General features: G+C 40.4%; 1 protein-coding gene across 2 annotated transcripts in view; it reads left to right on the top strand.

The window, feature by feature from the left end:
- Window positions 1-24,029, top strand: part of LOC110293221 (zona pellucida sperm-binding protein 3 receptor) — a 46,107-nt gene that overhangs the window by 2,156 nt on the left and 19,922 nt on the right. Inside the window, exons 2-7 of one of the 2 annotated variants that reach the window (XM_021161090.1) lie at window positions 8,746-8,849; window positions 9,709-9,891; window positions 12,866-12,965; window positions 21,301-21,386; window positions 21,545-21,739; window positions 23,698-23,880. In XM_021161090.1, the coding sequence (XP_021016749.1) occupies window positions 8,756-8,849; window positions 9,709-9,891; window positions 12,866-12,965; window positions 21,301-21,386; window positions 21,545-21,739; window positions 23,698-23,880 (841 nt within the window). In that variant the 5' untranslated portion in view covers window positions 8,746-8,755. Of the gene's footprint in view, window positions 1-8,727; window positions 8,850-9,708; window positions 9,892-12,865; window positions 12,966-21,300; window positions 21,387-21,544; window positions 21,740-23,697; window positions 23,881-24,029 lie in introns of those variants that run through there. The other variant, XM_021161083.1, reaches the window with a different exon arrangement.

The following is a 24,029-nucleotide window of genomic DNA, read 5'->3' as shown; positions in this document are numbered from 1 at the left end:
GAGAGAGAGAGAGAGAGAGAGAGAGAGAGAGAGAGAGAGAGAGAGAGAGAGAGAGTTTTAGTTGGATGATGAGACATCAGGGATCATCTTTAGTTTAATATATCAACCTACTTAATATATAATATAACCCACTTAATATATATGATATATAAGCTGCTAGGTTTGGGGAAGAGAGAAAGGAAATGCTTAGTAATGAGAATGTGATGAAAATGTCCTGGAATTCAGTGAAATACAAAACTTCACAGAACTGGACAGTTTAAGTAGACAAGTTACCCTCAATCTTCACACACGGGAGGGAATGACCAAATAAGAGTGTTATCAGTTGAACCCAGTGGTCTGTGTGCAATTTACAGATCCATCTCTGAGGGTACAGTGTCCTCTGTGATCCCAACACTTCAGCTGTGGCCTCAGTGCAGGGCTTTGGTAAGCAAGGGATGTGAAATGATGTCTCTACTGCTAATCGGATGTGACTGGCATCCTTCTACTGTCGGGACTTAAACCAGCTGCTTCAGAAAAGGCAGGAATCTTCACACTGCCCGACTCCATCCATTGCCTCTTTATAGAGGCCCCCTTCTTACAGATGTGCCTACCTTTAAGACAGGTGAAAGCTCTCATCATGTGACCCAAGCAACCTCACACCGACATTCTCCAACTTTAGTTTCCCTAGTGGGAGAATTATGAAATAGTCTTCTTTTAAAACACATGCTTAGTTATTGATTTTGTGTGTGTGCTCGCAGGCGGGGGTGGGGGAGCATGTGCTGCCTTGTGCATATGGAGGCCAGAGGATAGCTTCTGGGAGTCAGTTCTCTCCTTCCATCATATGGGTTCAGAGAATCAACTTCAGGGCATCAGGCCTGGCAGCAAGTACCATTTTCTTCAGAGCATCTTAGCAGCATTTCTGTTGTTGTTTAAATTAAAAGTAACATTTTCCATACAATATATTCTGATCACAATTTCACCTCCTCATCTTCTCCCAGATATCTACCTCCCCACCCATGTGGCTCTGAGCCTTCTCTCTCTCTTTAAAAAACATAAGAGGCCAAAAGAAGACATTACAGTTGAAAAAATAAGGAAAGAAAAAGCATAACACACACACACACACACCCAGGCATATGCACATATGCACATACATCTACACACACACACCCAAACCCACAAACCACAAGCCACACAAAATCAGAAAACATAATACACAGCAAAATATCAGTAAGATTAAAACAAAACAAACAAAAGCCCAAACAAAACCATGTACATCTATTGCTGCGTGTAAAACCTACTCTTAAATGTGACTTATACTTTGATATTGGCTACTGGTTTGCTGTATATTGCTTTTATGTCTAGGTATGGGCCTTGAATTCCTGATCTTTCCAAGACTTTTTTCATGAAGGAGTTTGTCAAATGCTTTCTCAGCATCTAATGAGATTAACATGTGTTTTTTTCTTTGAGTTTGTTTATATAGTGGATTACATTGATGGATTTCCATATATTGAACCATCCCTGCATCCTTGGAATGAAGCCTACTCAATCATGATGGATGATAATTTTGATGTGTTCTTGAATTTGGTTTGTGAGAATTTTACTGAGTATATTTGCATCAATATTCATAAGGGAAATTGGTCTGAAGTTCTCTTTCTTGTTGGGTCTTTGTGTGGTTTAGGTATCAGAGTAATTGTTTCATAGAACGAATTGGGTTGAGTACCTTCTGTTTTTATTTTGTGGAATAGTTTGAGGAGTATTGTTATTAGGTCATCTTTGAAGGTCTGATAGAACTCTGCNCTAAACCCGTCTGGTCCTGGGCATTTTTTTTTTGGCTGGGAGACTATTACCAATACTAAATCTGATAGAGGGCTAATATCCAATACACACAAAGAACTCAAGAAGTTAGACTCCAGAAAACCAAATAACCCTATTAAAAAAAGGGGTACAGGGCTAAACAAAGAATTCTCAACTGAAGAATACTAATGGCTGAGAAGCACATAAAAAAATGTTCAACAGCCTTAGCCATCAGGGAAATACAAATCAAAACAACTCTGAGATTCCACCTCACACCAGTCAGAATGGCTAAGATAAAAAAAACTCAGGTGACAGCAGATGCTGGTGAGGAGGTGGAGAAAGAGGAACACTCCTCCATTGTTGGTGGGATTGCAAGCTGGTACAACTACTCTGGAAATCAGTTTGGCGGTTCCTCAGAAAATTGAACATGGTACTACCGAAAGATCCAGCTATACCACTCTGGGGCATATACACAGAAGATGCTCCAACTTGTAATAAGGACACATGCTCCACTATTTCATAGCAGCCTTATGTATAATAGCCAGAAACTGGAAAGAACCCAGATGTCCCTGAACAGAGGAATAGATACAGAAAATGTAGTACATTTACACAATGGAGTACTACTCAGCAATTAAAAACAATGAATTTATGAAATTCTTAGACAAATGGATGGATCTGGAGGATATCATCCTGAGTGAGGTAACCCAATCACAAAAGAACACCATGATATGCACTCATTGATAAGTGGATATTAGCCCAGAAGCTTGGAATACCCCAAGTACAATTCACAAAACACATGAAACTCAAGAAGAAGGAAGACCAAAGTGTGGATACTTCAGACCTTCTTAGAAGGAACAAAATACCCATGGAAGGAGTTACAGAGACAAAGTGTGAAGCAGAGACTGAAGGATTGGCCATCCAGAGACTGCCTCACCTGGGGATCCATCCCATAAACAACCACCAAACCCAGACACTATTGTGGATGCCAACAAGAGCTTGCAGACAGGAGCCGGATAGAGCTGTCTCCTGAGAGGCTGCCAGTGCCTAACTAATACAGAAGTGGATGCTCACAGCCTTCCATTGGACAAAACACACGGTCCCCAATGAAGGGGCTAGAGAAAGTACCCAAGGAGCTGAAGGAGTCTGTTGCCCCATAGGAGGAACAACAATATGAACTAACCATTATCTCCACAGCTCCCTGTGACTAAACCACCAACCAAAGAAAACACATCATGAGACTCATGGCTCTAGCTGCATATGTAGCAGAGGATGGCCTACTTGGTCATCAATGGGAAAAGAGGGCCTTGGTCTTGTGAAGGTTCTATGCCCCAGTATAAGAAAATGCCAGGGCCAGGAAGAGGGAGTGGGTAGGTTGGTGAGCAGGGGGAGGGGAGAAGGTATAGGGGGCTTTCAGAGGGGAAACTAGGAATGGATAATATTTGAAATGTAAATAAAGAAAATATCTAAAAAAAAAATGTGGCTTATATACCCAGTAAGCCTCCCTTGGAGAAAACTATTTTTTCCTTTGCAAGTGGTTATCAGTTGGATACAGCTTCTTGGTAAACAGAGATCACATCTCCTTCCCTGCCTCAGTTCTGGGATCCTGTTTGGCTTGAACTGGTGCAGGCCCTGTGCGTGCTGCCACAGTTCCTGGGAGTTAGAGACAGGTGCATTGGTCCTGTTGTGTCTAGAAGACAGTTTCCATGGTAACACCCACCCTTTGTGGCTATTACAAATGTCTATCTCCTATTCTGTATAGTTTTCTGAGGGGAAGGGTTTGCTGAAGACATCTTGTTTAGGACTGTCTCAAGGTCTCTCGCTCTGCATTGCCCAGTTGGGGCTCTCTATGTGTGTTTCAAGAGGGAGCTTCTCTAAAGGAGCCCCATTGAGACACTGACCAAGTTATGCCAGTTATGCGCAATGATGGGCTTCAAAAAGACATCTTCATTGAATAGCTTCCTATACCTTGGCCTATTCAAGTTCCATTTCCAGCTCTTGCTTTCTCCTCTGACCCCCCACTGCTCCTCCTCCTTTGCCCAAGCAGTCTCCCTTTTAGTTTCATATTATTTACATACTTACATATAAAGTTTAGGAGACATGTGTGAGAGAAAATGGATGGCTAACACAGGGACCTCCAGTTCCATCTAATTCCAGGAAAGAACATAATTCCATTTTTTCTTTGGGACTCAATACAACTCCACTATTCACATATAGTACATTTTCTTATCCTTCCCATAACTCAGTAATTGTGAGTAGTGCCACAAGAAACATGTGCAAGCAGTCTGTGATGTGCCAGACAAGGGAGCACTGTAGGGGGACAGATACCACAGTCCGGTTACAGCTTTAGGGAGAACTTCTGCTCCATTTGCTGTGGGGCCTCCATGGAGACATAGCTGCATGTCTGCTACATATGTTCTAGGGGCCTCATTCCAGCCCCCGTATACTCTTTGGTTGGTGGCTCAGTCTCTGAGAGCTCCCAGAGGTCCAGGTTAGTTGACTCTGTTGGTCCTCCTGTGGGATTCCCATCCCCTTCAGGCCCTTCAATCATTCCTCCAACTCGTCCATAAGAGTTCCTGACCTCTTTGAACTGTTTGGATGTGGGTAACTGTGTCAGTTTCAGTCAGCTACTGGGTAGATTCTCTCAGAGGACAGTTATGCTAGGCTCATGTCTGCAAACATAACAGGGTATCATTAATAACATCAGGGATTGGTGCTTGCCCATGGGGTGGGTTTCAGTTGAGCCAGTTATTGGTTGGCCATTCCTTCAGTCTCTGCTACATCTTTGTCCCTGTATTTCATTTAGACAGGACAAATTTTGGGTGGAAAGTTTTGTAGGTGGGATGGTATACTGCCTGGTTTTCGGTGTCAATTGACACAAGCTGGAGTTATCACAGAAAAAGGAGCCTCCCTTGAGGAAATGCCTGCATGAGATCCAGCTGTAAGGAACTTTCTCAATTAGTGATCAAGGGTGGTAGGGCCCATTGTGGGTGGTGCCATCTCTGGGCTGGTGTGAGCACCTGACTTGCCAGCAAGAAAGACGCCACAACAGGATCCTTCTGCACACGTTTATTGGGAGAGCTTGATTGCAGAGGCGAAAAGACCCTGAGCCCCAGAACTGGCGCTACTTATATAGGCCTAGGAGAGGCGTGTCTTCACCCGATTGGTTATGCTTTCAGTACCTCATTTGCATGCCTCGGGCCAGGCAGTGACTCAGCAAAAACCTCTACTGCACATGTGCACATTAGTTGTTTACCCAAACTTATGGGTGGTGGCCAGCGGTAGCCAGCGTCATCTTGTAATGGCATATGTGGCTTCCCACAGGCTGGTAGTCCTGAGTTCTATAAGAAAGCAAGCTGAGCAAGCTAGGGGAAAGCAAGCCAGGGGAAAGGAATCCAGTAAGCAGCATCCCTCCATGGCCTCTGCATCAGCTCCTGCCTCTAAACAAACCCTTTCCTCCCCAACTTGCTTCTTGGACATGATGTTTTGTGCAGGAATACAAACCCTGACTAAGACAGTTAGTGTCCCTATCCCTCACTGGGGGCCCTGCCTGGCTACAAGAGGTGGCCTCTTCAGATTTTATGTCTCCACTGTTAGGCATCTTGGCTAAGGTCTCCCGCATTGACTCCTGGATGCCTCCCCCATCTGAGGTCTCTGGAACTTCCTAAAGATTTTGCTACATCCCCTGGCAGTTGCAGATTTCCATTCATTCTCCTAGCCCTCTCCTGTCTCTCTCCACACCTGCCCTCCTATTTCCCTCTCCCTCCACTCTCCCAAAGAGATCTCCCCCTCCATCTGCTTCCTATGACTAATTTGTTCCTCTTTCTAAATGCAATTCAAACATCCTTGCTTGGGCTTTTCTCCTTGTTTAACTTCTTTGGGTCTGTGGTTGTGATAATGGGTATTCTGTGCTTTATGTGCATCAGTGAGTACATACCATACATATCCTTTTGGGTTAGGGTTATCTCACTCAAGATGATAGTTTCTAGTTCCATCAGTTTGCCTGCAAAATTTGTGATGCCTCTATTTTTAATAGCGGACTAGTATTCCATTGTGTAAATGAACCACTTTTTAAATCCATTCTTTGGTTAAATCCACTTGTTTCAAAACATGTTAGTTCCATTGTTTCTGTATTTAATTTCTGTTTCAATGAGCTGTCCATTGGTGAGAGTTGGGTATTGAAGTCCCACTATTATTGTGTGGGGTTCAATATGTGATTTCAGCTTTAGTAAAGTGTCTTTTATGAATATGGGTGCCGTTGTGTTTGGGGCACAGGTGTTCCAAACTGAGATGTCATCTTGGTGGATATTTCCTTTGAGTATGAATTGTCCCTTCCTCATCCTTGATAATTTTTGGTTAAAAGTCTATTATAGTAGCTATTAGAATGACTACTACAGCTTGTTTCTTAGGTCTGTTTGCTTGTAAAACCTTTTTCAAGCCCTTTACTCTAAAGTAGTATCTATTATTGTTGCTGAGGTATGTTTCTAGTATGCTGCAGAAAGATGAATCCTGTTTATGTATCCAGTCTGTTAGCCTGTGTCTTTTTATTGGTGTATTGAGTCCATTGATGATGAGAGATATTAAATGACCAATGATTGTTAGTTTCTGTTATTTTAATGTTGGAAGTGTTACTGTGTGTGTGTGCATGTTTCTCTTCTTTTGGCTTTGCTGTGATATGATTAATTTCTTGTATTTTCTTGAGTGTAGTTACACTTTTAAAGTTGGAGTTTTCCTTCTAGTATCTTCTTTAGGGCTGGATTAGTAGAAAGATACTCTTTAAATTTGGTTTTGTCATGGAATATCTTGGTTTCTCTATATATGGTGATTCAAAGTTTTTCTGGGATATAGTAGTCTGGGATGACATCTGTGGTCCCTTAGGGTAGGCCTGCAAGACATCTATCTAAGCCCTTCTGGCTTTTAGAGTCTCTGTTGAGAAGTCAGGTATAATTTGATGCCTGCCTTCATATGTTACTTGGCCTTTTTGCCTTGTGGCTTTTAATATTCTTTCTTTGCTTTGTACATTTAGTGTTTTGGTTATTATGAATTGGGAGGATTTTCTTTTCTGACCCAATCTATTTGGTATTCTGTGGCTTCTTGTATGTGTGAAGGCATCTCTTTCTTTAGGTTAGGGAAGTTTTCTTCTGTGATTTTGTTGAAGATGTTTTCTGGCTCTTTAAACTAGAATTATTTATTCTCTTCTGTTCTATTCTATTATTATTATTATTATTATTATTATTATTATTATTATTATTATATTTGGTCTTTTCATAGTGTCCCAAAATTTCTGGGTGTTTTGAGTTAGGAACTTTTTAAACTTGGCATTTTCCTTGACCAATGTTATCAATTTTTTCCATGGCATCTTCTATGCCTGAGATTCTCTTTCATCTCTCTGTTGGTGATGCTATGTCTGTAGTTCCTTTTCTCTCTCCTAGGTTTTCCATCTCCAGGGTTGCCTCCATTTGTGTGTGTGTGTGTGTTTTATTGCTTCTATTTCCATTGTTAGGTCTTGAACTATTTTATTCATTTCCTTTCCCTGCTTGATTGTATTTTCCTGTATTTTGTTAAGAGATTTATTTGTTTACTCTTTAAGGTCTTCTACCTGTTTTTTTTTCTGTATTTCTTTAAGGGAATTATTTATATCCTCTATAAAGGCCTCTATCATCTTCATGAGATGGGGTTTAAGGTCACAGTCTTGCTCTTCAGGTGCGTGAGGATATCCAGGGCTTGCTGGAGTAGGAGAGCTGGATTCTGATGATGCCATATTGTATTGGCTTCTGTTGATTAGGTTCTTGAGCTTGCCCCTTGCCTTCTTCTTGTCTCTGGTGTTGGCTGACCTGGGTGTCCTGTGTTGGAGCAGGCCTCCTAAGAGGCAGGTGGAGCTATGGGGTGGGATGTGGGGAGCCAGTCTTTGACAGTAGGTATAGGTTCAAACTGGAAGGAAGTTGGAGCTCTAACAGGAAGAGGCAGAGCTTATGACTATTGGGCTTGCTAGGATAGCAGCAGGTTAGGGGATTGGGGAAGAAGGGAATCTCATCTGTGGAGTGGATGTTTCTTCATGATTCATTGTATAGGTATCTATTTGTGAGAATTATATTGAATCACCACTAACATTATGTGTCTGAGCTGTGCCTATATATCAGGTAGTTTTGTTTGTATTAAACTGGGTGTGTTGATGTTCACTGCATGCATGCATGTTTGTATGTTTTAAATAAAGCTCCCTGTCACCTCTCTCTCTCTCTCTCTCTCTCTCTCTCTCTCTCTCTCTCTCTCTCTCTCTCTCTCTCTCTCTCTCTCTCTCTCTCTCTCTCTCCCTCTCTCCCATCTTAGGAAATCACAATAATCATGTCAATCATGTCACTCAAAACCCACACAAAGATGGCTCTTTCCATTCCCTGAGGACAAAATTCTGATTTTGGTACTGAGCATCCAATCAAATCTACTTTTAATCTGTCTCTAACCAATTGTCTTCCTATTAAAATTCATACCTTCTAAACCAATCAAAGTCATGACTAGAGATGACTCTTATTTCTCACTGTTAATGTTACTTCTATCCCTGATTTTCCCTTTTAATATAAATTATTTTGTACCTACCACTTTGGAATTGACAGCAACACTTACCACATAGGAAGCCACTTTTGGAAAGCCCATTCCTATCTCTCCACATGGATTAACTGGTTTTCTGAGTACGTTTCTGGAGTATGTTATGCCAAAAGAAGCTATCATGTGTTGTAAAAATTTGCATTTAATATATTTTCTTATACAACTAATTATTGAAGATAGTTCCTATGGTTCTTTTTGTTTTTGTTTTTGTTTTTTTGTTTTGTTTTGTTTTCGTTTGTTGGGGGGGGGTGTTGGTGACAAGCACAACACCAATGACTATTGAGTTTTCCTGATAGAAACACATTTTTAAAGGCATCAGATCATGTACTCTCCAAGAGCTTCAGATGCACTCACCAATTGCTCCGTCCTCCACAGAAAAGGGAGAATGATAACCTGGTCCTTCATTGAGCTGTGGAAAACCTCTCGTTCAACTCTGTTCCAAATGGCCTTGGCCACTGTTCTGATGGCTCCTGTTCTTGGTAAGTAATGGGGGAAGACAAGCCTTATGTCACCATACCACGAGTTCATCACGTGTGTGCTTTAAGCAATGTCCCGTGGATATCCATTTTTACATCATGGGATATATTAAATGGCTTGAGATTTAGGAAAATTTGCTATATTCCTGACTAAAGATGGTTTTGTAGATGATTTTGATATTCTTTTAGAATCTCCTCTGCAGGGATTTGCAAATAATCTAAATTCACAGCAACTCTGACCAGGAATAAATATGTGTTATCTGTCTGTCTGACCATGAAGACTCCCTGTTGTTTAAGTGATTATGTAAAATAGATACAGACAGTTCCACTGGGTCATGCAGAAAGTATTTAGTTCTTTATTTAGTTCTAACTAGCGAAATAGGATTAAGATTTCCCCCCCAAAGGATTCAATGTAGTATCAACATTGTGATGATTTTGAGAGCTCTTTTAAAACAGACAACATATACCAATTCCAAAAGCTCCAAGTGAACATAAATGAAATGCTTCTTTTCCATCCTGTTTTCTGAAACTGGCATGATGAGATATGTTTTTACAAAGGCAAAAAATATAATTTGCATGACATATTTCAATTAGGCAGATGTGATCAATGATAAAATAATGAAATTGGCCTATATTACTGACTAGGGAAGGGTAGGTGAAATTTCTATGCCACTGTTGTTGTTGTTGTTGTTGTTATTGCCAGAACACATACATCAATGATGATCTATTGTGTTGATTTGGGGTAGCGAGAATCAGGATAAAAAAGATGCGTGGTCCTTGCTCCGTAAACCTTAATACTCAAATGTTGAGATTCTCTTTCTCAAGGTTCAGCTTGTGGTGTTCCTTGTAATTTGGTATCCAGGTGATTGTGGACCTCCACCCCTTTTACCGTTTGCTTCTCCAATCAACCAGTTGTATGAGTCAACAGCCTTCCCATCTGGAACTGTCCTGAAATATACCTGCCATCATGGCTTCAAGAGAGTCAATTCAAGCCATCTTTCTTGTGATGAGAATGGTTCATGGGTCTATAGTACCTTTTGTGTCAGTGAGTATCAACGTGTATTCTCCCCTGTAATTTTTCTTCTCAGAAAACTGTCACAGAAATGTAATAAATTACTCAAGTCTAAAGAAAATGTTTGAATAAATTTGTATTAAAAATAAATACTACCTGGGGCTGAAGAGATGGCTCAGCAGTTGAGAATACCAGAATTGAATCCCAGAACCAGTATATGTGCTCAGTCAATGCCTGTAACTCTAGCTCTTAGGACTTTGATTTAGCTTCTTCATTTAGCTTCCACATGAATTGTTGTGTGCACACATATGCACACACACACACTTACAGAAATTAATAAAACAAAAAACTAAAAGATTAACATTAATATTTGGAAAAGGACAGTTGGCAATGCATCCTTTCCTTTCCTTTTTCCTTTCCTCTTTCCTTTCCTTTCCTTTCCTTTCCTTTCCTTTCCTTTCCTTTCCTTTCCTTTCCTTTCCTTTCCTTTCCTTTCCTTTCCTTTCCTTTCTTTTCTTTTCTTTTCTTTTCTTTTTTCAGAGACAGGGTTTCTCCGTGTAGCCCAGGCTGTCCTGGAACTCACTCTGTACACCAGGCTGGCCTGGAACTCAGAAACTCACCTGCCTCTGCCTCCTGAGTGCTCGGATTAAAGGCATGCATCACCACTGCCTGGCTTGCCATATCCTATTCTTGTAGCAGTGAGGATCTAAATTTTATTTTCAGTTTTCTTCTATGACAAAGTGTAAACATTTTTAAGAGTATATATTCATGTATAATATTCACCAGTGTGTTATGTTCCATATCATATTAGTGGTTTAATCAACTAAATCAAACTGAGTACAGGCTTTTTTTTTCTTTTTAAAGTAGTTCACAAAAATTGGTAATGAATTTATTTTTATTTTTCCTCAAAATAACAATTCAATGAGTCAAGGAAAAAAAACTCAAGAATTTGAATGCACCAACAGAGATATCTGGAAGCAGGAGCCTTTTATTCTTTAAATGTAGTGCATACACAATATCTCAGTCACATCTGCCCAGTCCCCCCTCCAATGCCTTTCCCTCCTCTCACAGCTCTCTCTTAACTTCTTGTCATCTTTTAATTTTCTGTAACCCATGGAGTCCAGTTACTGCTATCTGTGTGTGCATGTGTTTGGGGCCACGGACTGGAGCATGAGAACTTAGCAGTGGGCACCACCCAAGGGAAACATGATTTTCCCTTTCTCAGTAGCCATCAACTGCCTCAGCTAAGACAGAGAATAGAGAGCTCCTCTCCAACTCTATACAGGAATTTTTAATTGTCTTAATCTCATGAAGGTAGCCATAGTGGTTATGAGTTGGTGTGTGCAACAGCTGTCATGTCCAGAGCCCTCTTCCCTGCCCTCCAGTTCTGACATTTTCTTCCCTTTATTTCCTGATGCTCCCTAAATGGATCTGGGTCTGGGTTGATGTAAATGGTCCATCCATCACTGAGCACCCACACTAATTATTCTCAGCACTTTGAACAGTTATGAATCTCTGGATTGACCACTGTCCTTTGCATTAAGGAGCTCCTATGACCAAGTTTGGGAATAGCTCAGTTTTATGGGTAATAAACAGGAATATTTAGAAAGTGGTTTGACAACATGACCAAAAAGCAATAGTAGGTTCTACCCTAGGGCCTATGACCTCCCGAGCCATAGACTTTTGACCAGGGTTAGAGTACCAGGAATGAATTCTCTTCTGGGGAACAGGCCTCAGATCTACTTTATTCAGATTATTCTACACCAGCCATGCTATTATTGTACCAGGGCCAAGCCTGGCCTCACAGCTCAGTACTACTGCATGCAGAGTTCAGTACTGGGTAAGACCACTGATCTCTTTTCTTTCTCAGTAGCCTGTATAGTACATCTGGCATAATGAAAGCTAGCCAGCAGCAAGTTTCCTTGTTTGTTTGAGATTTATTTGTTTTATATCCTGTAGCCAATGTGTGTGATGTCTTTAGCTCTTACCAATTATGGTTATGGGTAACCAAGAGCAATGCGAATAGCCTACTTTGTTTGGGGGTGGCCCTGAGCTTGGAATTGAGATGTTGACTTAATAATCCATGTATTGTGGGAGCAATATTGTCCATCCATTTGGGGTAATTCTCTTCACATGACTTTAAAAATTACATTCGCTTACAAACTAGTGGGATGCTGTAAGCGTTCTCCATACATCCTTAGCTATGGTTAGTGATTCTCATCCTTTCTTTTCCTACCTACTTGTCACCACCCCCACTTAAACCTTTAGCTCCCAGCATACCTGTTCTTGCTTATCACATATGTTTTACTATTCCTTTTAATTATATTTTCACTTGGGTTGAAGATCATAGGTTCACCTTCATGCACACCACTTTAGCTAAACTTCTCCCCTTTCCTGCTCCCATCACTGGTTTGGGACTTGAACCTTTCTGTTTCTATTATCCCCCACCCCCCTTTCACCTATCTTTTACTACTACCCTTCCTAAATGCACCCCCAGTGGCCTGTTTCTAGTTTTCTGGCTTCCACATGTACTTCAGACAAAACAGACATGGTAAAAGATTTGAATCTAGCACCCACATCTGAGAGAAGACACGCATTGTTTGTCTTTGGGAGGCCCAAGTGACTTCACTCAGTATAATTTTTTCCCAGTTCCATTCATTGAACCATGAGTGTCATGACTTCATTTCCCCCTACAGCTGATTAATATTTCTTGGTGTACATGCACCACACCCCTATTATCTTTTCATCAATTGATGGACATCTAGGTTGGTTCTGTTTCCTTGCTACTGTGAATAGAGTGGCAGTTGATGTATTTGTGCAAGTGTTTCTGTAGTTAGATAGGAAATGCTTTGATGTATGCCTGGGAGTGGCATGGCTGAGTCATTTGGTCATCCTATTTCTAGTTCTTTGGGAAAATCCAACCCTGATTTCCAAAGTTAAGTATCTCCCTCCCTTAATTTTATATCTCATATTTCAAACGACTAATCATTGTTTAATTTTCCTCCAGGGAAACGATGCAAAAACCCAGGCGAGTTGGTCAATGGGAAAGTAGAAATTCCATCTGACCTTTTGGTAGGCTCAATCATAGAGTTCAGCTGCTCAAAGGGGTAAGTGAGAACAAGGCAAGTCAGAAGGAGTGGTTTCTTTTAATCAATTTTGTAAGGAGTTACCTACCACCTTAGTGCTTTAAAGTATAAAACCATGTATCACTTTATACAACCTGAAAAGTTCTTGCTTCAACTCAGACCTGCTAATCTATTCTTCTGTGTTTTGACAAGAAATGACTTTGGCTAGTTTATGAGTGTCTCGTCAGCATTTATTATATATGCATAACTAAAACAAATACTTTTACTAATGTCTTACCACTTTTATACATGATTATCTGACTTTACACATTATTTTGAACTTTGATTTTTGTTTTCCTCTCAACTGTGTTGCTTTGAGCTCAGTGGGGTTTTTGTTACCCAAATCTATATCCTCATGTGCAATGTATTTGGAGATGAAGCCTTTTGGATGTAGGTTCCTTCACCCAGCCCCCAAAACTCCTCTACATCATTCTGCAACCTGGTAAACAGCCAGTGCTCAACCACTGAGATTGAAGCTTCCAGTCTCCAGAGATGGTCAAATGAGGTTTTTGTTAAAGCGCATATCTTGAAGATGAACACCCCCGTTCCTGCAGATCCTTGAGCCTCGTGTTCCAGTGTCTGCTCATTCTAAGTCTGTATTGTGTGTGTGTGTGTGTGGGGGGGGGGTATTGCATTTGTTTCCCAGTGTTGTGACAAAATACCCGTGGTTAACAATTTTGGCCCATGACTTCAGTTTAGAGTATCTAGGAACCATAACCATGGTGTGTTAACAACATGGAGCAAAACTGTGCACCCTGTGATATCTTGTAAGCAAAGAGAATGAAAAGGAGCTAGATTTTGGCCTCTCCTTCAAGGGCATGGCATCACTGTCTTACATACTTCTACTAGGCTCAGATTCTAAATTTTCCATCTCCTCTAGTAGCTCTACCAGTTTGGGACCACACCTTCAACACCTGAGCTTTTGAGGGATATTCCATAAGCCTACTACAGTAGATGAAGTTTTTCAAAGTATACCAGAACTTATCACTATTTATTCAATCATTCCTGAGAACAAACTTCTGTATGTTCCTAATCTCATGTGATAACATACAATTCTCTGATTCCTTGTTATCTAAATGTGGATGCCATCTGGCTATTTCTAAAGCTTACATCTCCAGATCATCGGAAAACATATTTACATTTTGATTCATAACAGCAGCAAAATTAGTTATGGAGTAGCAATGAAAACAGTTTTATGGTTATGGGTCACCATCATAATTGTTAACCCTTTGTCTTCAACACTCACCCTTCCTTCGCCTCTTCCTGACTTTTGCCATCTTCTGACATTCTATGTCTACAATTTTATAATTTCAAGAATATTCTCTACGTGGAATCACAAAGTGTATAATATTTTGAGGTTGCTTTTAATATGTAGAAGAATTCTCTGGCCATCCCACAAAGTAATGCACATCTGAAATTTTTCCTGTCTTATTGCTGAGGCATTATTTTGCAGTCTAGAATGTCCTTCACTATTTGACCATTGATGGACACTTGAAATGCTTCCCCTCATCTTCAATGAAGAAAGATTTGTAACTGCGTTTGCATAGATTTGAGGGAGAGGTGTTGAACTTGGGTATCATATCTCTTGACTAAAATTACTAGGTTAACAATATAATATTTAACTTTTAAAAGAACTTGCCCACTTTCTAAAGTGAATGTGCCATTTTATATTTCTACCTGAAAAGGAATGAGTCACCTTTATTACCCACACCAGCATTTAGTGGTGTTGGGGTATTTATTTGTCACAATGTTACAATGTTACAGATATCAGTCTTTACAGCTGACTTGAGGTAGGAGGTAGTGATCTTGAACCTGTTTTCCTTTATGTCCTGTGTGAATATTTTACTAAATCTCTTCCTAAGGCAATTACTGATGCTTTCCTTTTATGCTTAGAGTTCTTTGCATATTCTAGATTCTAGTCTATCACTGAATATGTGCAATGCAAAGTTTCCTTCCATACTGCAACTTTTTTTCATCCTCATCCTGAGATTTTTCTTTTTTGAAGAAAAGAGCAGGATTTTAATTTTGGTGAGATCCAGTTCAGCAATGAAATACACACACACACACACACACACACACACACACACACACACACACACACGGTTTTTGTGTCAATTACGAATTCTCCCCCCAGACCTACTTTCCAGAAGGTCCTAAGGTACAAGCTGCCAGTCTCTTAAGCCATACAGGAAACCAGGAGTGCTTCCGGCACCACGTGGACAAAACGTATCATGTACCTCAAAGAGCTGTCACCCCCACCCAGGGCTGCAGAACACACCTCCGGCCCATCACCTTCTGGGTCCAAAGGTGTACTTGTGGCTCTCCCTAGGTGTTTCTTATTTGTTCTAAACATCTTATAGGATTGTATTATATATATTTTAGTTTATGATGATGGTTTTTGGAGAAGTTGATAGTATGGAGTCCCCCCTCCCCAAAAGTCATGGATTTCATCATGATGTTTTCATGCTTATTTGTTCCTATATCTTTTTCTAATATGTCTCTAGGCCTAACATATTAGAAGGAGAGAACTTAGTGCTGCATGATCCCCCTCCCAATAAATAAAATGTAATAAACAGCTTTCAAAAAGTCAACATGTATTCTATTAATATAAGATAAAGCATTTTAAAATAACATCTTAACTTTCAAATGTATTTGGGTCTATTTGAGGCTTTTTACTTAACAATTTTAGTCTGTTTAAATATTCACACACTGAGTTCCTTGCTTTTTATTTTATTTTCTATTTTCATAATTCTGATTTTTATGCCCATTTCCTCCTCATCATCATTATACTCCTAAGCAATGATCTCTCTCTCTCTCTTTCCATATATATATATATATATAACATATTTTGGGATATTTGATATTTGTGATTCTGAGGCTAGCTTATATTACTTAACATAATGACCTTCACTTCAATCTAGTCTCCTGCAAATGAGAATAATTCAATCCTTAGGTCCAAATAAAATTCCACTACTTGTACACTGCACTCACTTATTGATGGGCATCTAAACTGATTCCACATCCCGGATATTGTAGTAGTGTAGAAAAGACAATGGCTGCAGTGTTTCTCTAGTACTGACTTGGAGTTGTTCGGATGTGTATACAGAAAGAAGAGCTGGGTTATAGGATGGTTCTAGCTTTAGTGTTTGAGGAACTTCTTTCCCTGAGCTACTCTTCCGTAGCACCTGAACTCGTTGGCATTCTTTTTCACCAGGAGAGTCTGAATTCCTAGTTCCCTACTTCCTTGCTATTACTTGTTGGTTTTCTTGATAATAAGCACTCTGACTGGGATGAGATGGAATCTTAGTGTAGTTTGAATCTGTTTTTCTCTGATGGCTAAGGATGCTGAACATTCTTTTTAATAGCTATTTGTTATTTGTACTTCATCCTTCAAAGACTTGCCCATTTATAGATGTGAATAGGGGTATTGGCCGTACAATTCCCCAAGATTATCTCCTATTCTGTCTCTTAAGTTTGCTGATTTTTGCTGCACAGAAGATCTTTAGCATCATGAAATCCCATTTGTCAATTCATGGGATTGTTTTCTGAGCCATTAGAGTCTTTTTGCATAAACCCTGTGTATTCTCATATCTTGAAGTGTCCTTTACCTTTTTGTCCTGGCAGTGTTAAAATTTGTAGATTTTCCAATTCTTGAATTTCATACAGTGTGAGTAGGGATCTTGTTTGTTCTTCTGTAAATGGGCAGTCAATTTCTCTAGTGACTTTGTTGAAGGTCCTGTCTTTATCACAATGCATGGTTTGTTTTCTTCCATTTCCTTTTTTTTTTTTTTTTTTTTTCTTTTTTGACCCCAAATTGATACTATGAGAACACAACATACTGCGTTAAATTTTAGTTCAAAGGAAAGTATTTTGTCAGTAGAGGCATGCTATTTGTGGTTTTTAAAAAATTTTTTTTTTTTTTTTGAACTCTGCCAAACATTGAATAGGTGAAGCTGTATAGGTTTTATGTCTGTGCTTCAATCTGGCTTTGTTGCTATAGTTCTGAGGTCAGTTATTGTGATATCCCTAGCATTGTTTAGGGTTGCTTTGTTTCTGTGATGAGTAGTGTGTTTTTAATGAGGATCATATTATACTTAGTTACCTTTTTATTGCTGTGATAAGACACCATGACAAAGACAACTTAAAGAAGAGTTTACTAGGCACTTACAGTTTCAGATGATGACTTCATGTCCATCATGGCAGAGAGTATGACAGTAGGCAGGCAGGCATGCTATTATTTGCTCTCTTCCCTCTTCTGTCCTGACTCATACCCAAGCCTGGGAACTGAAACTCTGCCTACCTCTCTTCTGCCCAGATATAGGCTGTAGGCATCTTTATTCAACCAATAGTTTGAAATTAAGGGGCAAGGTTATATAGACACTTGGTGTGCCTAAGGATTTCTTCATTCCTGGGGACAACCAAATCTTGAGAGCCAGTATTTAGCATTACAATACATAGCAACAGACCAAACCTCAACAATTTCCCTTTTTGTCTAAATAAAAAGGCCCTTTCTCTTATAATAATAAACAAACAACATATAGTAGGAATAATTAGGAAAATTATTAGGTAAGACTTACATTATAATATCCAGTCTATTTATATTTGGCAACTTAGATAAAGTATTCTATCATCCATCCTATCTTGGTGAGTTTAGAGTTTTGTATCTAAATCATTTTCTATCCTAACTTTTATTACCATCCTAAAAATATCTTTTAGACCTAGAACGTCTTAAATCAGCTTACAGTAAGACAATGACTATTTAGTCTTCAACCCCATCAGAGACCTGAGAAGAAATAAATATTACATGAGCATACAGGAAGCCTAAACCAAGAAGATTAAAGTCTGACTTCTTTTCTTATAGACTTTAATCTTCTTGGTTTAGGCTTCATCCTCATAAATCATGATTATTTCTTAATGCAGATATACAAATCATTGGCTGTGTCATGTGAATATGAGGGGTAGGCACATACATCCGATTTATAATGATCTAATATAGAATTGTCTTTTCTACATTTAAACCTTCCTTTCATTCTCCAAATAAACTCATTTGGTTATAGTATACTTTTCTTTCAAAGCATTTCTCCATTCTGATGGATAATTTTATTCTCAAACTTTTCATTGAAATTCAGGGTAAATGGACATTTCAATGTTGTAGAAGGTGTAAGATTGTCAAGAGAACACATGATATGATAATCAGTAAAAAGTAAATGGTTTATAATGGCATGCCAAGCTTTAAAACCAGAGAATTCAAATAAAATAAAAAACAGTTTACATCAGTGGTATATCTTGATCATGTATTACAAGCACAGTGTTTAAACTCTGGTGCACTATCCACCCATTATCGACTGACTTGTAACTTGTTATCAAACAAATCTATATAAGAGAAGCATTGCCGGGCAGTGGTGGCGCACACCTTTAATCCCAGCACTTGGGAGACAGAGGAGGGTGGATTTCTGAGTTCAAGGCCAGCCTGGTCTACAGAGTGAGTTCCAGGACAGCCTGGGCTTTACAAAGAAACCCTGTCTCGAAAAAAAAAAAAAAAAAAAAAAACCAGAGAGAAGTACTAAGATTCTAGGAACGGGACACATAAACACTATCAGGAGCCGAGCTGTCAGCTTGAGCAGCAGCCTGGCCACTGTTGTCCTCATGGGCAGCTGCATGAGAACATGTGATCCTGCATGAAGGTAGAAGGCTCCTCAGGCAAACTCATGAACATGTATGACTTTCAGATGGGCAATAGCCTGAGCATGCATGTGATGGCCTGAAACTGCTTCTGAGGGCTCAACTCACACAAGAAAATCATGAACGCTATGTCTCTATCAAGGTGACAGATTGTAGAGGACAAAGGCCTCTGCCCACAGCCCAGACCATACTGAGAATGGATCACTGCTTGCAAAAGATTTTCCCACTCCTACCTCCTCCAGGGCACTTGTCGTGTGCTCTGCTCTGCACAAAACAGGTGTAAAGGACACCCGATAAGAACCAGGGAGCTCTTTTTTTTTTTAATTTTTAATATTTTTTTATTACGTATTTTCCTCAATTACATTTCCAATGCTATCCCAAAAGTCCCCCATAGCACCCCCCACTTCCCTACCCACCCATTCCCATTCTTTTGGCCCTGGCATTCCCCTATATTGGGGCATATAAAGTTTGCAAGTCCAATGGGCCTCTCTTTCCATTGATGGCCGACTAGGCCATCTTTCGATACATATGCAGCTAGAGACAAGAGCTCCGGGGTTCTGGTTAGTACATCATGTTGTTCCAACAATAGGGTTGCAGATCCCTTTAGCTCCTTGGGTACTTTCTCTAGCTTCTCCATTGGGAGCCCTGTGATACATCCAATAGCTGACTGTGAGCATCCACTCCTGTGTTTGCTAGGCCCCAGCATCGTCTCACAAGAGACAGCTATATTTGGGTCCTTTCAGCAAAATCTTGCTAGTGTATGCAATGGTGTCAGCGTTTAGAAGCTGATTATGGGATGGATCCCTGGATACGGCAGTCTCGAAAACCAGGGTGCTCTTAAAGGAAGCATCAAGGTCTCTGAGAATCTACTCTGCCTCACATACACGCCCATTCCTGTAGCTCCTGTCTTTCCTCCAAGAGGGTCAACCTGAGCAGTTGCAGAGTTTTCTGAAGTCAGACAGCATGGTGTCATCTGGACAGGGAAGCAGGATGGAACTCAGGAAAGCAGAGGGTAATCTACTAAGGTTTCCTCTTTGCAAGGACAGAGTCAGGATTTTAAGCAGCAACAATAATAGTGATTATGATGGAACCACCTTGGCAGAGGGATCTTTCTTGTTTTATGGTTCATGTTTGAACCAAATCACTAGACTTCTGTAGAGTCCCATTTCCCAGATGATACAGGGGGGGATTAGGATTTCTTCTTGGGGAATTTAATTCCCTCTTAAAAGAATTTAAGAATAGACTCAACTGGAAGCTAGAAGACAGTTTTATTACAGTTTAAGGGGGGAAACGCACAAGGGAAAATAAGCATATCAGCAAAACCTAGAGGAGGAGGATAGAGAAGATGCTGTTTAAGCCTGAATGGAGGTCAGACACACCATAGACAATAGCCACTTGTTGAGTAGAGGAGCTTTAGAGAAAGAGTATGGAAGTCCAAAATATTAGGGATGCCCCAAAACTTCAATGAAGGCATGCTTAAAGCACAGACTGAAAGGAAAGTTATCCCTTTCTGAGTAATTCATACACGGAGGCAGGATTACATACTTGCATGGTTGTGTTCTGTAAGAGGCTGTGCAAGAAGTGGAAATTCTTGGAAGAAAAAGCAGTATATCTCTAAATGGCTAGTTGTCTTGTCCGTCTCTTGAACATGGCTTAAGAGCCCTCAGTCTGTTGGCCAGGTGCTTGGCCTGTCCCATCTGGAATGCTTGGTCACTCCCCAGGCTAGAGATTCCATTTTCTTGACCAGAAGTGTTTTCTTTATGGGCCTTTGTTACCATTCAGGGAAGAGACACTTTGTTATCCACAGCATAGATAAGTGGGTGGATGACTTGACTGAACTTTGGGCTCTTGCAGTCAAGGAAAGAGAGGTTTTTAAAAATTATTATTAGCTACAATTTTCTTTAGAGAAGAATGATTATGATAGGGTTGCCAAATGGTTCCCTGACGGTCACTGCTTTTGTAGGTGGTAGGCCCTGATTTTTTTTTTTTTTTACCTTCAGTAAACAGTAAATAAATAATAAAGAAAAGAAGGAAGGGAGGAAGGAAGAAGAAAAGTAGGAAGGAAGGAAGGAAGAAAATGGAAGAAAGAACAAAACAGAAGCCAAAAGACAGATAAGAGGAGTTTTGAATTTCTTGTGCATGGTTTCTTGGTGATTTTTCTCCTGCCTTTCACTGCAGTATAAGGAAACCATGAAGGAATGAGAACTATGTGCACGTGCATATCAAACTATGATTTGAGGACCAAGTAAGCTCTAATATGTGGGAGATTTTTAAAGTAATTTCTTTTGAGAAAAGAGTTACATTGTTTCTAAGATTCTAGTAAGTTGCATTGAGTTTAAAAATAATTATGGCTTCAGAACTATATGTGTTATTTCCATTGCTTGTATTATCTAACACTTAGAAAACTTAATACATTGTTATACATGGAGGAAAGACATTTTAAGATGAGAAAATGAGCTCCTGGTTGATACAATGAAATTGAACTTCAAACCGGCTCTAATGGTCATTAGTGGTCACTTGAACATCCATTGTTGCATTTTAAAATGATGAGTAGAATGGTATTTGTTCAAAATTTGTGTCCTATTGCTGTTAAACTACAGGAAGATCCCAGGTAAACTCTTGACCTGTCTTTCAGCTATCTTCTGATTGGCTCAGCAACTAGTCGGTGTGAGGTCCAAGGTAAAGGAGTTGACTGGAGTGATTCTCTCCCAGAATGTGTAAGTAAGTAAAAATTCCTTCCGACATGATAATATGACACTTAGTCCATATTAGATACTATTTGAGTCTCTCTTGCCTCCTGGACCCTCCACTTGATAGAATTTTAGAATTACAATGATACCCTTCCTGATTCCTCCTTTCTCTCCCTTTACTTGTCAAAGTTGCCACGTGTGAGCCCCCTCCACCCATCAGCAATGGGAAGCACAGTGGGAGAGATGATGACCTGTACACGTTTGGCTCTGTAGTCATCTACAATTGTGATCCCACCTTCACACTCCTTGGCAATGCCTCCATTGTCTGCACTGTGGTGAACAGGACAGTAGGTGTTTGGAGACCACACCCTCCTGCCTGTCAAAGTAAGTCCCAGGGATGAAATCTGCTTTCAATTGTTCTCATTTGTTTATAGGAATAAGGTGCAGGCCACTGGGGGGTAGTGACAATAGTTAAATACAAACTAATGGTTGCAATAATGGAGGAATTCATTTGTTCAGCCATCATGCTACAGTCATTGGAATGGTATAGATTATGTGAAAATAATCCACATTACAGTCCTGTCGTTTTATAGGAAAAGCTTTCTGTAAGATCTTTCTCACTGCATTGTTACCCCAGAAAACGTCTCACAAAAGCCCACATTTGTATGGTAGGTAGTGTTGTTTAGATGACCCTCATGTCTCTCTGGCAAAAATATCCACACTCAAACAAAGCAGAAGACTGCAAAAGGCGGACAGAAGCTGAGGCTGGAAGTCTTATCAGTGTTGGCAAGAGTCAGATGAGGAAGGCCCTGGTGTGTAACAGTCAAACAAAGGCTGTTCACCCCAGATGGCCACCAACTGAAAGAAGAAAATGTGATTTCACTGACATCTACCTTGGTGAGGCCAAGGAGCTTATCAGGCGCGCTGCAGAGTGGTTAGTTGCTGAGCACCAGTAGGGACCTATAGAGCCCCAGTGATTCCATAAGTCTCTCCCCATTCTCCATGGTGACCTCATGGAAGTTGAGTCATGCAGTACCATTTTTAATTCCTCATGGAAGCAGAATCATGCAATACTGTTTTCAATGAATCTTTCACTTCCTATATACTCTGATATTTCCCCAAGGCCACGAGCAGCTGGAGCGGAAACCCAGGAACAACAGCTGGCATCTCCACTGACAGTCTCATGACCAGATCTACTTGAGCATGTCAGTAGTTCTATCACTACTCTCCCTGTATTGTTTGCTCTAGTTGCCATGGTGACCATGAGGGCAAAGCTCAAAGTGGTGTTGTGCCAGTACATCTCTCTATAACACACACTCAGAAGGTGAAGTGGAGACACTGAATGGACAGTTCGAAGTGAGTCATCTGTCACCATCATCCAACGTGAAGGGGCTTCAGTTGTATCCCTGCAGTGGTATGAAGAGGAATAAGGAGGAATGGTCAGCAGGAATGGCAAGATCTGGTTGGGTGGGAACTAGAACATAGGTTGGTGTTTGTTCTCATCTGTGAGGGGGCAGGTCTCTGATGCTCTCTCGTTCCATAACCACCGTTTCATCACTACAGGCTGTTGATCTACAACCAAAAACCGACCTGGAGATTAGACCACAATATTGGAAGAATTTTGGATGCAGTTCAGGCTTCAAAAATTTAGATGTTGCTAGGCTTGGGTTTTTTTGTTTTTGGATTTTTTGTTTTTGTTTTTGTCTTTATTTTTAATTGAGAAAGTCAACTTTATCACAATGACTAGCACGATGTATGGTCTTTCAAGGTGCCTAGAGAATATGTCATTTTAAAATGCTTTCCTTGCACATACCTGACATAAACTTATATTATGAACTGAGTTAAAATGTTATAAGCCAGAGTTACAGATAGTAATTACAGATAGTAATCTTGGACTATCTTTAGTCCTTTGAAAGTCATCTCACCCCTGTGTCTGACCTAGTGTTCTTGTGACTAGCAGTTTTCATACATTTAGCAAAGTACTAGCTTTTGTCGAGTCAACATTTAAGAATCTAAAAGCTATAGCAGAGTTTTCCCGCTGTAACCCATCTACCCAGGCCTCCACCAATACATTTGGTAAACACTTTATGATTTTCTTTGTTCTGTCAATAATAAAATCTCTTATAACCACTTCTACTATGGAGCATGGTATTGGGGGAAACTTGAATCTGCCTTCCCAGGGCACGTGCACTCACACTGGGTTCCAGAGAGAAACTGTCTTTAATTCCTTTTAAGGGGAGAACTGGGCCAGCCTCTGTTCCTGGAACTGTACCAACCCCCTTGCCACCTCTCGACGGCTGTTTCTCGCTTGCTACCTAGATGTCTTTCCTGTGCTTCTTTAGAAATCGTCTGCCATCGGCCGCAGATTCCGAAGGGATACTTGGCCCCTGGATTTCGACAGTTCTATGCCTACAGAGATGCTCTTGAGATCCGATGCAAGAAGGGTTTTATCCTCAGAGGCAGCAGTGTGATCCACTGTGAGGCAAATGGCGAGTGGTTTCCTTCCATCCCCGCCTGTGAACCCAGTGAGTATGGACTATGAAGGCGCTGCAGTACTTATCATCTCAGGTTATCCAGAATGTGGGTGGGCTATGTTTATGGGCACAAGGCTACTTTAAACTCCATGTTTTCAGTGTGTGTGCATGTCTCTCTCTCTCTCTCTCTCTCTCTCTCT

This window comes from Mus caroli, chromosome 1 (genome assembly GCF_900094665.2).
Source record: "Mus caroli chromosome 1, CAROLI_EIJ_v1.1, whole genome shotgun sequence".
Classification (NCBI taxonomy): Eukaryota; Metazoa; Chordata; class Mammalia; order Rodentia; family Muridae; genus Mus; species Mus caroli.
The sequence above is the reverse complement of the archived record's forward strand: the minus strand, read 5'-3'. Positions and strand labels throughout refer to the sequence as shown.